Source organism: Hippocampus bargibanti, linkage group LG15 (assembly GCF_051943395.1).
Source record: "Hippocampus bargibanti isolate YZ-2025 linkage group LG15, ASM5194339v1, whole genome shotgun sequence".
In the NCBI taxonomy this organism is placed as follows: Eukaryota; Metazoa; Chordata; class Actinopteri; order Syngnathiformes; family Syngnathidae; genus Hippocampus; species Hippocampus bargibanti.
Window position 1 is genome coordinate 7,013,335 of NC_142748.1, and position 16,071 is coordinate 7,029,405.

At 44.8% G+C, this 16,071-nt stretch overlaps 4 protein-coding genes across 5 annotated transcripts; 2 read left to right on the plus strand and 2 right to left on the minus strand.

The window, feature by feature from the left end:
• Positions 1–39: 39 nt before the first annotated feature.
• On the minus strand, positions 40–2,768 carry syt15 (synaptotagmin XV). 2 transcript variants are annotated; one of them, XM_089015860.1, is made up of 7 exons: positions 2,448–2,768; positions 2,215–2,360; positions 1,194–1,486; positions 963–1,130; positions 650–758; positions 395–580; positions 40–288 (listed from the first exon to the last, which is right to left on the minus strand). In XM_089015860.1, the coding sequence occupies exons 1-7, from the start codon at positions 2,645–2,647 to the stop codon at positions 149–151; spliced, it is 1,242 nt and encodes a 413-aa protein (XP_088871986.1). In that variant the 5' UTR covers positions 2,648–2,768; the 3' UTR covers positions 40–148. The 2 variants fall into 2 exon arrangements, with proteins under 2 accessions (XP_088871986.1, XP_088871987.1); XM_089015861.1 differs by lacking the exon at positions 963–1,130.
• Positions 2,769–2,789: 21 nt separating this feature from the next.
• LOC148887389 (uncharacterized) lies at positions 2,790–6,317 on the plus strand. Its single transcript, XM_089015859.1, has 2 exons — positions 2,790–3,383; positions 3,557–6,317. The coding sequence occupies exon 2, from the start codon at positions 3,566–3,568 to the stop codon at positions 5,216–5,218; it is 1,653 nt and encodes a 550-aa protein (XP_088871985.1). The 5' UTR covers positions 2,790–3,383; positions 3,557–3,565; the 3' UTR covers positions 5,219–6,317.
• A 211-nt stretch (positions 6,318–6,528) lies between these two features.
• On the plus strand, positions 6,529–9,402 carry LOC148887390 (chymotrypsin-like elastase family member 2A). Its single transcript, XM_089015862.1, has 6 exons — positions 6,529–6,877; positions 6,955–7,064; positions 7,690–7,784; positions 7,850–8,130; positions 8,975–9,138; positions 9,198–9,402. The coding sequence occupies exons 1-6, from the start codon at positions 6,598–6,600 to the stop codon at positions 9,375–9,377; spliced, it is 1,110 nt and encodes a 369-aa protein (XP_088871988.1). The 5' UTR covers positions 6,529–6,597; the 3' UTR covers positions 9,378–9,402.
• Positions 9,403–9,534: 132 nt separating this feature from the next.
• timm23a (translocase of inner mitochondrial membrane 23 homolog a (yeast)) lies at positions 9,535–11,194 on the minus strand. The gene is made up of 7 exons (XM_089015864.1): positions 10,844–11,194; positions 10,674–10,732; positions 10,500–10,593; positions 10,281–10,365; positions 10,056–10,114; positions 9,876–9,986; positions 9,535–9,793 (listed from the first exon to the last, which is right to left on the minus strand). Exons 1-7 carry the CDS (start codon positions 10,947–10,949, stop codon positions 9,669–9,671), a joined length of 639 nt encoding a protein of 212 aa, XP_088871990.1. The 5' UTR covers positions 10,950–11,194; the 3' UTR covers positions 9,535–9,668.
• Between the last annotated feature and the right edge of the window lie 4,877 nt (positions 11,195–16,071).

A 16,071-nucleotide genomic window follows, 5' to 3' on the forward strand; every position in this document is an offset into this window, starting at 1 on the left:
TGATACTACACGCATTTTTTTTTTCGCTCCCACAAACAACCTTTATTATATTTGAATGTTTCAACTCTTAATTCCGTTTGTTTTAATTCTATTTAGAATTTAGAATATAAACTGTATGTTAAACCCTCCAGATCCACATTACACACGATTAATTGGCTGTGCAGAGTCCATGCCACAGTTTGACTGGCTGGAGTGGTGTGTTGACCATGTCCATCCAGTGCTGCAACTGCGGACCCCGAGCATACATGAAAGGCCCCAGCACCACAAATCCCAACGGGACTGAAAGTTCTGGGCAGAAAAGGGGAGAAACAATGAGAAATTCAGAAAAAAAAGACTAGTTGGTTTTCCGACATTCACAGTTTGACTAACTCTGTTGTTGGAGCTCATGAGTCACCTGAAGGAAGCTGATCAGTCTGCCGCCGCACCTCCAACCGGAGGCAAGATTCATCCATGTGCTCTCCCCGCAGCTTGAAGCTTGTCCTGAACTCGAAAGCTGGCTCGCTGTCCGCCTTCACGACCCCACTGCTTTTGATTTTAATCACCTGAGTGTGGATTTGCAAGGTCGCCCGCATGGACACGCCTGGGTATAGAAACGATGTTGAAATGATACACATCGATAAATAAGAGATCCCCTAGGATGAGCGCCTACCAGCGTCCATGAGAGGTTGCATTCCTCGAGCCTTTGGGACCTCAACGGATAGGCGCTGGAGAGTTGGGTTGTAGCTCAAAGACACTAAGATGTCACCAAGTTCTGAATACTGACATGGACACAACCATTAGTAGGGTGAACGTCAGTTTACAGACAGGAATCCATTCCAAAAATTGTTTTTCACGGGTGAGTGGAACGAATTAAGACCATTCTATTCATTTTAATTGGGAAAGACAATTTGGGATACAAGTCCCGAGTTCGGAATTCCACCAAGTCAAGACACGACTTGACTTAGTGCCACCCATGCACATACGTGATGGTGCTTTTCGGTATCCAGGTCCCTCCAGAGTACCCTGCCGGCCTGTCCCAGTTCTCCTTGCAGCGGAAACAGTACCTGGCCCACTGCGTGCCGTTTGCCGTCACGTGACACGCTCAACACACATACACTGAGGCTGCTCCGTGACACGTGCGCTCCTGAGACCTGTGTGTATGGGGTCTACTGAATACCACAGTCACTTCAACAAGTGTACGTTTACATTCTCACCTGGAACACGAAGGAGTCATTAAACTCCGGGTCGGGCCCAGTGGTCCTGGCCTTGGTCTGGCGGGGTCGCCGGTCATCGGGCAGCAAGCGAAGCTGAACCATGGTGATGTTAGCGTGGAAAGGAGGCGGCAGGTTGCCAAGGCGGAGCAAAGAGACGGCTAGCTGCTCACTGCTGTGGCGATACTCCACCGAGAAGCAAAGGCGTGTGGCTATGCCGGGCGGGGGTGCCACTACCTCACTCAGCCCAGGGCCAGAATACAGGCCGGCCAGCACCGTCCCCACCGGGTACCAGCCTGCAACATGAATACAGGTACGATGAAAAAGTACAGAGGTCTGTACTGTCCCATGTTTTTGAAGGATACAAATCGAGCAAACGAACAGTCTATGGTTTTTATGAAGACAAACAAAATGTGCTTTTGTTTCGCAAGCTCGGCAACATTCTTGTAGTTTTTGCATTAAGTCAGTTTCCCAGCATGTTCGACGTTGAATTTTAATTTTCGAATCATAATCTATGCGGCGGCTACCATCTAGTGGTGAATAGTGCAATTACAACTTACGCTTGCAGTAAAGGCAATATTCAGAACCATTATATATTTTTGAACATATACAGCAAATATATTACATTTTGGGGAAATTATTCAAAGGCGGTATTTTTGCATGTGACGACTTCTTATACAGGCGATCCCCTACTTATGAACATTCGAGTTACAAACAACGGTACATATGGACATTTTTTCAGTAACATATGTAGTATTCTCTCCAGTTGTACATGTACATATCTTTATAGAGCATATATTTTATTAAAATACTTATTTTTCAGTATAAACCGATACAGGTTAATTACATTTGCTTTAAACGTACTTATATAAGCCTTCAACGTACATTCCATACAAAATATAGCACTGAAGCAACTTACGAACAAATTCATCATACGAACGACCGTTCTCGTTCATAAGTTGCGGAGCGTCTGTATATGACAAACATGAATACACCTAAATCCATCTGTGTTATGGTGACCTACTCTGAATGGACAGAGAACCCCGATGGGCCAGAATGTCCTTGCGAGCGTCCATATTGATCACCTCTGACTTCTCCTTGCCGCCCTCCTCCTTGCCTTTCTTAGACGTTGTAAACCGTGGGGGCAACGTAAATGGTATCTGGTCAGGCCTTAAAAGAAGAACAAGGCAGAATATGACTTTGTGAGAATCGCTGTAGTGTGCACAGTTATTTATTTATTTTTTTAAAGGTACTGACTTGGCATAAGAGCCTTGCGAAACCGGGATGACCGCTGGAGTGCATGTTGGGATATGAGGCGCGGCGGCTACCAGCTCCTGGTATTGTCTGCGATCTCGCCTCCTTTTGTTCCTCCACAGATAAAACATCACCAAGCCCAGAAGGAGAAGGATAAAAAGAAGTAGGGCCAAAAGTCCTACCAGGAGGCCAACCGGAATCATCGGACCTGAATGGGAGGATACACGGACACAAAGTCGAAGCGGCTCAGGGAGCTCACGTAATGTGTCTGTTTACCTCTAACTTATAGTTTTCTTCTTCATACTTTTCGGCTACGTTGCATGTTGAAGTGTGTGTATGTGCTTGCGTGTGAGATGGACACAGCTGGCTGGTTCTCAGATCTCCACGCTCACTATTGGTCAGTCATTTTATCCAGGACAGAGTGAAATGGAAGTAAACGAATTGACTGGATGTACATTTTACAAATTAGCACCATTATTGTCATAATTTGGACACGCTACCTGAATAAAATCCGCGGTGTGGAAAATGGAGGCTAGAGTAAATTTTGGGGGGAAAGAGTCATTAATCTTATCCAGTACAAGAATAAGTGTGCATGCAAATCCTGCCAGCTGACCTGATCCTAACTCTTTAGCCACACACACACACACACACACTCACATACACGGTGTTCAGAGATTGGCTATCAGCTAATAGGATGGCAGGTGGCGAGTTAATCCTCAGGGAGGGCCAAGAAACGCCACACCCACGTTACCCGCTTTCTCACGCACGCAGCTTCATAAACGCCATATGTGTGCTACAAATTGTTTCACAGAAACTAAATTCGACCACCGGACGGAGAATCGCCCGGATGAAAAGAGGGGTATTTTTGAGGGACCGGAAAATATGTCAGGAGGAAAACGCTACGCCATTTAGCCGCAAAGAAAAGGACGCTACTTGAGGGTAAGAAGTGGGGAGTTCCCTTTGTTTCAAAGTAATAGTGTTTTAGTGTGTGTGTGTGCGTGTGTGTGTGTGTGTGTGTGCGTGCGTGCGTGCGTGTGAACAACCCGCTTGTGAAAAGTAAAGTAAGTAAAAGTACCCTTATATCCTGACCCGAACCAAATCCTAATTTTCAGGTTGTTGCCATGTCAACGAGGCCCGTGCGACCCCACTCCGAGATGTACCCGCCGGTGTGTTGTTCCGTCAGTCCGTCCGTGTCCTACTCCAGCTTGACAGAGGGAGCGGGAGACGATGGCGAGCCCCAAACGCCCATCTTCTCGGTGTCCAAGAGCTCCGTGGACGTCTTCAAGCGCGACCAGATGTGGACCGGCGCGGATCTGCGCCGCAGCGCTAGTGCCGAACAGGGCCCCGTGCAGCACCACGACGGGCGGCGCCGCATGGGCGGCCTCCAATCCCCGGATGCCCACAACCCTCACGTCGTCAGCGAGCGCTGGGTGTCTAACATGCGGCGCTGGAGCCGCTGCAGCGGCGGAGGCAGCGCATACAGCCGCAGTAGCACGCCCGACACGGTGGTCTGGGGCGGTGGGACGTCGCGACCTGGCAGCCTGGCGAGGGGAGTGGCTTGTTGCGCCGTTGCCGGTCCTCCGAACACTGTAGCCTCCTCGCCGTTCATCTCCCCGCTACTGACGCCCACTCTGCCATTTGTGAATCACAACGTCACCTCACCTCTAGAGTCCAACATGGGACTACTCGCCCAGCACGGAGACTCGCCGAGTTCCCTTCCGGCATCCACCACCCTGCCCCCTAAGCCACTTTTACGGGCAATGAGCACAGAGGAGGAGGGCTTTCCTGGTAACCGTTTGCTTTATTTCCAGTATCCCTCCTCGATAGCCTCATCCATGTGTTCAGAAGTGGAGTCACCATTACCTGGAGGCTTCCCTGACGTAGAGACGCCCCCGATGCCCGATCCCCAAGAGCCAGAAGTGGACAAAGTAGCGTTGGTGCACTACCTCCAGTTGCCTTGGCAACCGGAATTGAGGAGGCCACCTCTGCTTTCCTCACTGAGTGACTCCCTTCTTTTTGAGGGGTGCAGATTCTCCAAGGGAGGCTCCCAAACGGAGCACTTCCTCAAGAAGAAGACCAGGAAGAACATGGTGGATGCGGCTGTGCAGACGCTCTCCCCGCCGAGTTCCCAGTTGGACCTTCACAGGAGCAATTCCAACTCCCCTCTGGGCTCGCCACCCGGATCCAAACTGGACCTGAAATCCTCTATGGGCTCCAACTCCAACCTGGTGTCACCCTCCTCCAGCATGTTCCCTCCGAGCGAGGGTGAGGAGGACGAGAAACCTAAAGACATTCAGGAGCGAAGAAGATCGTGTCTTAAAGCACAACCCGGGCAGGAGAAGTACGAGGTGGGGGGAAAAAGGAGGAGCAGCATGAAGCAGGTGCAATGGGATGAAGACGGGATGACGTGGGACGTCCACGGCTCATCCGTGGAACCAGAAGTGCTGACCGAAGCCATACGGAAGCACCTGGAGCTCCACAACAGTCCCCAAGCTGTCAAACGGCCCTCCACGAAGAAAACCAAAGCACCCAACCCTCCTGCGCCTCCTACTGTGACGCCCCCCGATGCCATTCCTCCGGCCAACGGAGAGGAGGCGGCGCAAGTCGGTGGAGGCGAAATGGAGCAGGCACCTGGTGAAGCCAACAGAGCGGAGGAAGGAAACGACAACATTCCCAAATCCCCTTCACTTTCCCGCGGGACCATCCGGAAGAGGAGCGTGATGAGGTCACTTCGGCCTGGATGGTGCGGAGGCTCAAGAAAGGAGGACCAATAAGATCAAAGATGAAATCGATTGATCCCTGTCAGAGATATTTGGTCGGACACTATGAACATAGAAAGATTGTCTTTTACTGCCAGCAGGAGACGTAGCCATTCATGACCGACGCCCAAACTCTGCAGCCCTTTGCCAAGCTATTTATTGAAAGTATATGCAAATTTAAGTGATATAGATATAAGTGATAAAACACAGTCTTCTTGATTTGAATACCAGGCCCCTGGACGTCCTAAGCACCAACATCCATAAAACAACAGAACGTAGCCATTTTAATCGGCTGTCCTTTCCATGAAGCGATAAATTTGTAATTGGCTAATGACCTCTTCCTGTGAAGGAGTTTACCAAGTCTTAAATTACGTCCAATCTCCTACACGAAGATGTCAATTTAACAGTCTGTGTCTGTTCATCTCAGATTGACCCGAGATTTTCAGTGCTTCCATTGTGGGCCTTGTATTTTGGCGGCCAACTAAGCATGAAACTTTTAAATAATAATATTTAAAACAATTTATCTTCTGTCAATCCCATAGCAGGAAAATTCATACCTTACAGTAGCAAAGGACAGCCTGACAGATTTAAAATACAATACTGTATATCGATTAAAAAAAAACAAGACCTTTAAGAGAAAATGGTAGTTGGTAAAAGGCTCAACAGATTTATTTTAAATCAATTTTATTGCACTTTTTATTTCACAAAATGACATTGATTTTTTTTTTTTACTAAATCCACCAGGCTGCTTTTCCGTCACTGCTCTTTTCAATAGACTACAATTATTTATGTATTATTTTATTCATGTATCCATTTGATACTCCATGTGATGCTCTTCCGCTCCAGTCAACTTGTTGAACCCTCCACCATTCACTGTTTCAGATGAGCCTGCACATTCCCATTCAGCTTAAAAAAAAAAACAACAAAAATCACTGGTGACTTCCAGTGTGCTCTTATTTTAACACCACAACATGCAGAGTAGCGATAGAAGTTGCAGAGTAATAATACAGTAATCCATTAACGCGGTCATATATTGATATACGTATTTGCTGAAATGAAATGTCAATTTCTCCACTGCGAGACTAATAAAGGCTGATGCAATCCAACCTAATCATAAATCAATAATAGCATTGTTTAGCCTGTCTGCCATTACGCAACTATTGTGGATCATAATTATACACACTATTGTGCTTCTCACCATGTGTCTTTTTGTATGCATAGTAGATGTTTTTTTTTTCTAGCAGAATATAGATCATTGCGCAATCAAAACTAATGCCTGCACGATTAACCGATTAATCGATTAATCAGACTGGCCAATTTTGAGCTCTTTTCAAAGCGTCGTTTACCCCCCCAGATGTTATTTTAATGTTCCTGTGCCTCTACAGTTATGTCACATGATATGTGCATGTGAAAAGGCTGTTTTGTTTGGGGTGAGGGGTCATCACTGCAGGAGAACAATCCAGCACCTCACTGTGATACAATTCATTGTGTGTGTGTGTGTTTTTGTGTGTATACCCGCTGCTATAAAAACGGCGAGTAACGCGCGGGCTAGCGATTTTGCGTGGAAGACGATGGCCGCCGCGCTTCATGTCGTGTGTTTGCTGATGCTGCCTCTGCTGAGTGAGGTGGCGTACGCATACATGCCTGGCAAGCAGCATAAAGTGTTACACCTGGGTGAGAGAATACACATGCATATCATCATCGTAATTATCATATTAATATGGTTATGTGTTTTTTTTTTTTTTTGGTAGACTGGCCTCGAGATTGCGGGATGGCCTATTTCAATCCCAACATGGCCGAGAGGATCGTGTCGGGGAACGAAGCCAGGCCGCATTCCTGGCCCTGGCAAGTCTCCCTGCAGGTATGTTAATCGAAAAATAAGATATATATATATATATATATATATAAATATATATATATAACGTTTTTTTTTAGATTAGACTAGCCTTTATTAGTCTAACACTGGAGAAATTAACATTTCACAGAACCAAAGTGATAAAAGAAAAGAAGAAGTAGAAATAAACAAAATATAGTCAAAACAACAACAACAACAACAACAAAAAACAACTAATATGACAACACATAGACACAGACTGTCATTCAATCCAAGCACTTTCTGCACCCTCTTTGTCGCATGAAGCAGTTCTAGATGAAAGCGTCCTTTTCACCAGTGGATCAGGGACGTCATGGTGGATTGTGCACGTCTGCTACAAGCTAAATGTTTGAAAGCAAACACAAAGCTGTCACATTCATTGACCAAAAGGGATTGTCTCACATTTCCTGTCCCGCGTAAATCCGCGTCAATTCCAAGCCGCGACAGATCCACATACGCATCGGCTCTCTATGCTGACGCTCCTTTCTTCTCATTGTTTTGTGCACACAAGGTCCCTTTTGATTCCTCAAAAGGGCCTTGGTGTCTAAAGTTTGAGAAACTCTGCGATATAGAATGTCAAATAATGATACTGAGTGTCCTTCTGTTTTGTTAGGTTCGTCCCAGAGGCAGCAAACATTACATTCACGTCTGCGGAGGAACTCTGATCCACAAGAATTGGATCCTGACTGCTGCTCACTGCTTCCAAAAGTAACCCCTGATATAAAAGTCCATAAATCACCTTCAAGTTGTTCAAATAAATGTTCTTATTCCAGGGGAAATGCAGAGGACGCCAGCTCATGGAGGATTGTACTCGGCAAGCATCAACTGAGGCGCACCGAATCGGCTGAGAGGGCCTTCCCAGTGAAGCGTATCTACAGGCACGAGAGTTTTCATTACCCGGCACACAGTGAGCTGGATTACGATATCGCCCTGGTGAAGGCCTCCGCCGATATCCTCCCGTCCAACTTTATCCGCTACGCATGCCTGCCGCGCAAGAAAACCATCCTCAAGCCAGGGCAACACTGCTGGGTGACCGGCTGGGGTGACACCAGGGGTGAGTTTGAAGGAATATCACACAGACAAAAACACATAGTCACACGATGATGGGCTGTTTTTTATTATTATTATTATCGATCACGAAATATTTTAAGATGTATCAATAGCAAAATGGTGGTTTAAAAGATCCCAAAGTATTTTTAATGTACTTGAGTGTACAGAAAATGGACACAAATGGGCAATTTTGGCCATGGAAAGTGTCTGTATATCACAAATCGAAGCGTTGAACCGCCATCTTGGAATTGGGCAAAATTGGCGTGCGTATGTTTTCGGCAAAATAGATATTTTAAAGATTCCGAAAAGATAATGTTACTATTTAAAAGTTAATAAACCACTTGTTTTTATTAACTCATTCGCTACCATTCCCGAATTTATTCGGGAATTGAAAATATGACCCAAATTAGTTTGTTTTTTCATGCTTGGGTGCTGATAAAGTGCTGATCAGACTTCTGGCAATGATTTTTCCTTCCACAAGGGGGCAGCATTTCTTCTTTTCCCATATTAGCGCTTTATTACAGCTTCAGCTGTCGTTTAAGTACATATTGCATTGTATTTTGTACATCTGCCCCCATTTCAAGCTCATGTAACTCCAGACCCATATAACTTAGGAATTAACTCTTTTTTTTCGAATGAAAGAAGAGTGTAAGGTTTCTTACGCTGCATTGAATGTTGATGTAGTCCTAAAACTCAATATTCTGTGGGTCCAGCAATTTGAGTGAAAATGACAAAAACCCTGGCACTGGAGTGGGCACATTTTTTTGGGGCAATTGTGTTAATTGTAAACGTTTGGGGTAAGAAGGGACTAAAGAAGCGGACATTTGTGTTTCATTGAAATACTCCAGGTGGGAAGGAAAATGTTTCTCTGGCAGACGCCCTGAACCAAGCCAGGCTTCCCATCATCGACTTTAAAACTTGTCGGCAGAAGAAATTCTGGGGTGACCGCGTGCGAGACTCCATGATCTGCGCCGGTTTCAGGGACACAGAGGATCCGCCTGCCGCCTGTCAGGTACGTTTCCGCTGCCATGTCGCTCCCAGAAAAGAAAACAAATCTATTCTTCAATTCAGGGGGACTCGGGCGGTCCACTTTTGTGCCAACTTGGCCGCGAACGCTGGGAGGTTCACGGCGTGGTAAGCTTCGGACCCATCGGCTGCACCGTGGAGAACAAGCCTAGCGTTTTCACCCGTACCGGATCTTACATCCCGTGGATAGAATCCACGCGTATCCGAGACTTCTTTCTGCACTGACGCGGCTTCCACAACAACACCATATTGGCTTTTTTTTTTTTAACGGTATTTCCCCGTGATTTATTTTATCATTTGATCTTTGACACGTGACTCTTATTTTTGCAATACAGCTTCCAATGATGATTCCCCGTGAATTAAATACAAGAGTTGCACTGACTGTAAGGGCAAAGTTCATCATTATAAGATCCGCTTGCAGTCACACGTACGTGTACACACAGAAAGTATTTTCAGAGTCTGAGCACTGCCTCATGGAGGGAAAAAAAGGGAACAAGGAGGAGGTGGTGGAGGAAGTCAGTAAAGCCGGGAGGAGGATGCTGACGACGTTCCAGTCAGATGGTCCCAGTTGTTGTAGACGGCGTAGGCACTGGACAAAGCCAGGCCGGCCAAACCACCGCGGGCAACACCCTTTAGGCCACCTGCAAAAACACAGTAAATATAAAGCGTAAACTTTAAAACCCACATCCTTTTTTCTTCTAAACAACCGGAGAGACAACATACCGGCCGCCTTGAAAAGCATCCCCGTTAGCGTGCCGGCTGCTACTGTGTTGATGTCGTCCTCCGCACCTCGAACCTTCTCGATCACCACGCCGAATGCGCTGTACAGCAAGGCTGCAATCACATAGCGAAAATTAATGGCACATCAACGTGTTAGTATGATCGGTCTTGATTGGGTCTTACCTACTGACCCCAAAGTGTTGGCCCACGAAGCTCCTTGCCTTGTCACCATGTTGATGATCCTGGTGAGACAACATCATTTCAACATCTCATCTCAAACTAAAGGACTTTTTATAACATCTGCAAATGCTTGATGTGCCTGATTGTGGCCAGTAGGCCCTTGCTTTTTCTTCGTATTTATGCTGTTTTATTTTCTGCATACACCAAGGTAGTAGGCTTCATACTCACTGTACATTTCGTGGTTTAGACCAAGCCATGTCCCTTGTCTCCTTCAGGCCCATCCTCAGGCCATTTAACGCACCGAACGAAGCGCCTGTAATGAAAAAGAGAAAAGGCAAATTGTAAGGAGAATGGTAATCTCGATGTAATGGTCGTGTGTTGGAATGTTGTGCAGTAGTAAAAATGCCTTGCAGATTAATTGCTTCAACGATAATGCCAAACACTTACCTGTGATGCAGGACCCCCCAATTGTGAAGAAAGCCAACTCGAACCTTCCTCTCGTCTTATTAGCGCCTGTAGGCAGTATGAACTCCTCTGTATCCTGAAAACACGCGATTATTGATTAGTATTCTGCCATATTCCTATAACAGAACATGGTCAAATTTTTAAATTCTGCCTTACTTGAATAAGGTAACGAGGGTCGACGTTAAGGTAGGGCGACAGAGGGCTCATTCCAGTCACTAAAATGATAAAGAGGACTCAAATATCAACATTAAATGGAACCTCACACTCACTTCAGTATGCTAGCCGGTTAGCTTCCAAGCTAGCCGCGAAGCTACCAGGATGCGTACATGGAACACCGGCGAGCTCCGTGTTGGAATAGTCGGGTCCTCCACCACCAAAAAGACCACCGAGACTAGCCTTGAGTCCCCCGGAGCCTTGTGGATTGTTGTCCATGTCTGGGTGGCTGGTAGGAATTAAAAAAAGGAACAGATCCTTGCTTCGGCTATGATGCAACGATCAAGATTGTCAACCCCGAGCTGTTCCTTTCAACGCCAAAGATAATAATTACAATAATGTGGTTGACCGATCGCGTTTATTTTTTAAATCTGTGGTATTTTACGAAAGAGAAGCAACATGTCTGTATCGGGAGCTACTCGCTGATCTGTCATGACCTCCACACACAGCAACAGCACGCTCCTGCCGTAAAGCAATGCTGTCAAGTTACCACAGCAACGATGGCCACCGAGTGAGAGGGAGTGAACGACCATTGTGTTGTAAGAAATAAATATCGGTGTGAGTTTTGGAAAATACAGACTAAGTAACGAAGTAAGTTAAGCACAAAATGAGTGTTCACGTTGTTTTTAGGAGATTGTGCCGTTCGAGTATTCGTTTTGCGGCAATTAATGACGAAGTACGGCAGCACCAATACCCTGTTGCCGTAAATCAACCTCGTCGAATGACGTAAAGAACACCGGACACCAAGTGACAGTGACCCAAAAAATGTTTCTACGGCATAAGAAATATCAGCGTAAACATGAATTTTAACGACCAACTGATGAAGTAAGTATGAAAAATGAGTTCACATCGTTTGAAGTAGATTATGTCATCTTATGAGCCACAAACATGCCATTAATTTTACACACGTTAAAGATGAACTGTGGTGGTGACATTTCCCTTTAATGCCGAAAACGCAGAAACGTGAGACATTTTCTTGAATCAAAATATTAATACACTTCAAATGTACCAATGTAGCAATCGGGTTGTATGAATTCGAAAATATTGAGCAAAATATTTCAGTTTTAAGAGACAACCTCCGAGGGGAAGTCATAGATCCCAAATTATACTGTAAAATGGGTCTGTCAGCAAATATTTTCACAAAACAAAATAGCTAACCAACATTTACTTTTATTATCGACCCATCTTTTCATTTAGCTGTTCGTGTTATTTCGTAAAATAGACTTCAACCCGTAGGGGAAAAACCCACTCATAAGTTTGAACAGTTTTCCTATTAGCTTTAAAGTGTGTCCAAAACCTTAGAATTGTTGTTTTGAAGAAGGAGGATAAATTAACATTTAATTATTTCAATCAATGTTGTTTTGTAATGAAAAATGTTTTATTTCCGAACTTTTCCCCACAGGGAAACCGTGCACTGATGTTTGGGTGGTGGTTGTAGTTCCCAGTTACTCCACAGGAGGGCAACAAAGGCTTAACAGTCAGAACAAGAAGAAGATCAGGTAGGCGGCGCATGTAGTTTATAGTTTTTCCACTAGACGGCGACAAAGGTTCAACAACCAGGACAGTCTGAAAAGCGTCAAATACTTATGATTATGCACTTCGAATAATTTTTTTTCAGAATAAAAACAATTTCCAGGTTTCATAAGAACATGCCTGTTGTGTGTTTTTCCAGCGTATATCCTGTCATGGTGAAACAGGCTCATTTTAGGAGCGGCCCTGGTTCATGCAATGTAGCAACCAGCTCTTATACTGCCCCACATACTGTTGGGACAATGGCGAGCGAGACCGGTTTTGGTTTTGCAGAATGGGGAAAACAAGTGAGTACAAAGGCAACATTTTTTGTGGTGCATTCACAAATTTGACAAAATTGCCAAACACAAAGACAAAACCACTTTGCCAACCAGTTCCTAAACCTTGCCTGTCGCTATCTCTGTTATCTCATTCAACACCACGATGTAACATTCTATCACCAAGCCTGTATTATACTTATAGTGAAGTGGTGTGGTACCATATTGAGAACTTAGTTGAACTTATTTTTGGAAGCTACTGTAAAGTGACCTTGAGAGTTTTGAAAGGCGCTTGTAAATGAAATGTATTATTATTATTATAATTTCTGTGAACATTGCACCTCTGCTTACCTTAGGGCTTGGTTATGATGCTCCAGCCACCGGATAAAAGTGATTCACTCTGGAACTGCGTCTCCTGCGCAGCTGATCGTGTCATTATTGGAGAAACATGGTGTGTGAATGCTTCTTAAGTCAAGATTTAGGAAACCAACTACTTTTATTAAAAAAAAAACAATGTTCACATATGTCACTTTTAGTATTGTCTAACTTTAAAGCCTTAGTTTATCTTAATGTAAGAATGATTTGCTTAAATCGATGCAGAGAATGTCGAATACTTGGATACAAAAGGCCTTCCTACCCCCCCATGATGCAACGGCGAGATAGACCACACGCACGCTCCTGTACAAGCACGTTTTACCCCCCCCCCCCATGGAGGCCCATCTGCCTGCTCAAAGAAGGCAGAAACTGAAGGAATTCAGTGTGCTGCTGCCGAATTTCCCAAATAACACAGCATCTGAGTATTTTGCCCGTGTGTGTGTATGTGTGTGTTCACAAGGGGCCAAGTGGAGCGATGAAGTTTGCCATTGTCGCCCAGTGTGGGTGTTTTTCAGACGATCTGGCATCATCTGTGAGTTAGTGTTCTCTGTGTTGCTGCCCAGTGTGCCTACTGTCTTCCCACAATGCCCCATTGAGGCCCCGGGGCCTCTTTCTCCCACTCTCTCTCTTTTTTTTTCTCCAGATTATGTATTTTTTTTATACCCGTTAGGAGGATGGGGTGCCATAATCATCATATAATTTTTGTCAAATAGCTCTGATGTCATCTTTTATTTTTGTTTGTCATCCCCTCACTCTCATTCACTTTCATTTTCTTCCCGTCTTTCTTCTCGCTCTCTCTTTCTCTCCCTCTCTGAAATCCCAAACACAAAAGACAAGGGGGAGGCCGCGAAAAGAACCCCAGTGTATGCTGGTTGCCATAGAGATGGAGAGACAGTGTCGGGTCTTTAAACTTCCCTCACTGAGGGGTGTGTGCGGTTGGGGGGCTTATTTACATGGGAAGAGGACAAGGGTGAGAGAGAGGATTGGAGGTTTTAAATCCACTTTTTTTTTTATTCCTCCCTACCAACCCCAGCGTCAATGCTAAAAATCATTCCGCCGCATCAAATATTTACAGAGCGGAGGAAATGTAGGAGCTGTTCATTATGTGGAGAATGCATAGCATTCTAAATCAACCTGTCTCACACACAAACACCCACTCACACAATTTGATTTTGGTGGGAGCTTCGGTGTGTGTTGGCTCGCTGGCTGCAACTGACTGCAGAATACATTAGTGAAGCAATTTAACCCTCTTGCTTAGCGAGATTGACCCGTTTGCCATTGAAAGACTTGGAACACAAAGTAAAGCCGCAATTAATGGGGCCCTCCTTTTTTTAATGGAAAATCTTTGATGTCGTCAAGCTTTGACACATTGCAATGGCATCGTACAGCAAGTTTTCAATTGGAACTCATTCGGGTAAAGTTGTACAGTAGAATAGAGTTATAGAATTAGCACAAAATGGCTGCTCCAAACCAAAATGGTTGACTTCTGGTCCATTTTTAACCATGGGTCTTTTGTTGTTGTTCCTTTACTTTACTTATGAGTGCACCAGCTTAAAATTAATTATTTTTTTTTTACTTTGCAGGAGAAGCTGCCAAGTGCAATCTGGGAGAAGGTACGTCCACTCACACCAGTATACACAAGTCTATTTTTTTTCTGCACAAGTTAATAAAAATATACAATTTTAGGTTTTTGTTTCTGACACCTGAACAATTTAACCCACCCCTGTATTGAAATGACCAGGCAACATGATTGCTCTTCCTGAGAAATGTAACAGGAGGGGTTAGAAGACTTGATTGAAAACAGGAAAAACAGATCAGAGCGCACACACCCATCCAAAACAAATCCATGACCCCCCACCGCACCCTGCCCCTAAACCACTCACACCCCTTTAAAAAAAAAAAAAAAACCCTCTCCCTTTATTGCTATCTTCCTGTCCAGAGGACTGTCAGCGCTGGTCACATTATGTTCTTTCTCTCTCGGTGATCAGGGGAGGGGGTTGAAGCCGGCTCAACTCCAAGCCTGAAGTTCAATATCAAGCCCCCCTACCCTCCTCCCTTTACCCCCTCTTCAGCACCCACCCCAACAAAAACTGCACAATGAAAGCAGGAAGGGCAGGCAGAGGACGAATGAGCCACCCATGGCTGCATTCACTGTGGAAAATGCTGTGTTGTTGTTTAACTTTGGGATTTAAAGGGAAACTTTGTTTGAAGCGCGCGTGATGTGACTACATTTTTATGTCGAGGGTCCGAGCTCCCTTGTGCCAAGAAGGTCCCACTTGAAAAGTTCAGAGCTTCTTCGTCCTCCTTTGAGGGCTTTCCCATACCCCCACATCCTCTTTTCCTAGCCTGAAAAACAAAGCTGTCAAATTTTGTGAAGTTTTGTTTGGGTGGGGATTTTTTTTTTAATACAGGTTATGTGTGGATCCACAAAAAAAGTCTATTGAGGCACAATTTTAATAATAATAATAATAATAATAATAATAATAAAAACAATACATTTTAGTTCTAAGCGTGTTTCAATTTTGTCAACCATTTTGGAGCAAAACATTCATATTTGGCTTATTTTGGCCACTACAAACATTTGGAATTTTGGAAAATCGAGCCCTCTATCCAAGGCCATTTAGCAACATGAAATTTTCTACATATGTTGAGCATTTTCACCCCCTGCCCCCCCCAAAAAAAATGGGAAAAAAATGAAGTATGAAATGATATGAAGACTGCCATTTTGTCAGTTTTATGGTCACTTTGGCCATTTTAGGTGCTGGGAATTTTAAGGAAAAATTCGTTCTTCAAGCAAGTGACGCTTGGTGACAAGAAATGTAGTCGAAATATGTATCATGAGTGGACCAACAAAATAGTCTGAAGAAGCCTTGCCTGAAACATACATGAAATCATTATACTCCTGATGCTCGCATTTCCTTTCAGTGTCTCTCACTGTTGTTGTAGGAGTTGCACTACTTGCTGTGATCCTCCGCAGATGTTTTAGGGCGAGCTTGCGCAATCAATTTCCCTTATATTCCCCCGACATTTAAACCTCCAAACCTGACACCCTCACCGGCCCCCAACCTTCTTAGAATGCATATGCATGCCTCGTAGAAACCATGGCGAGGCCCGGGTGTGTTTTGTTCTCTCTTATTGCACAAATATGTGTAATGCCCTCCTCAGCTGGGAGACGAGAT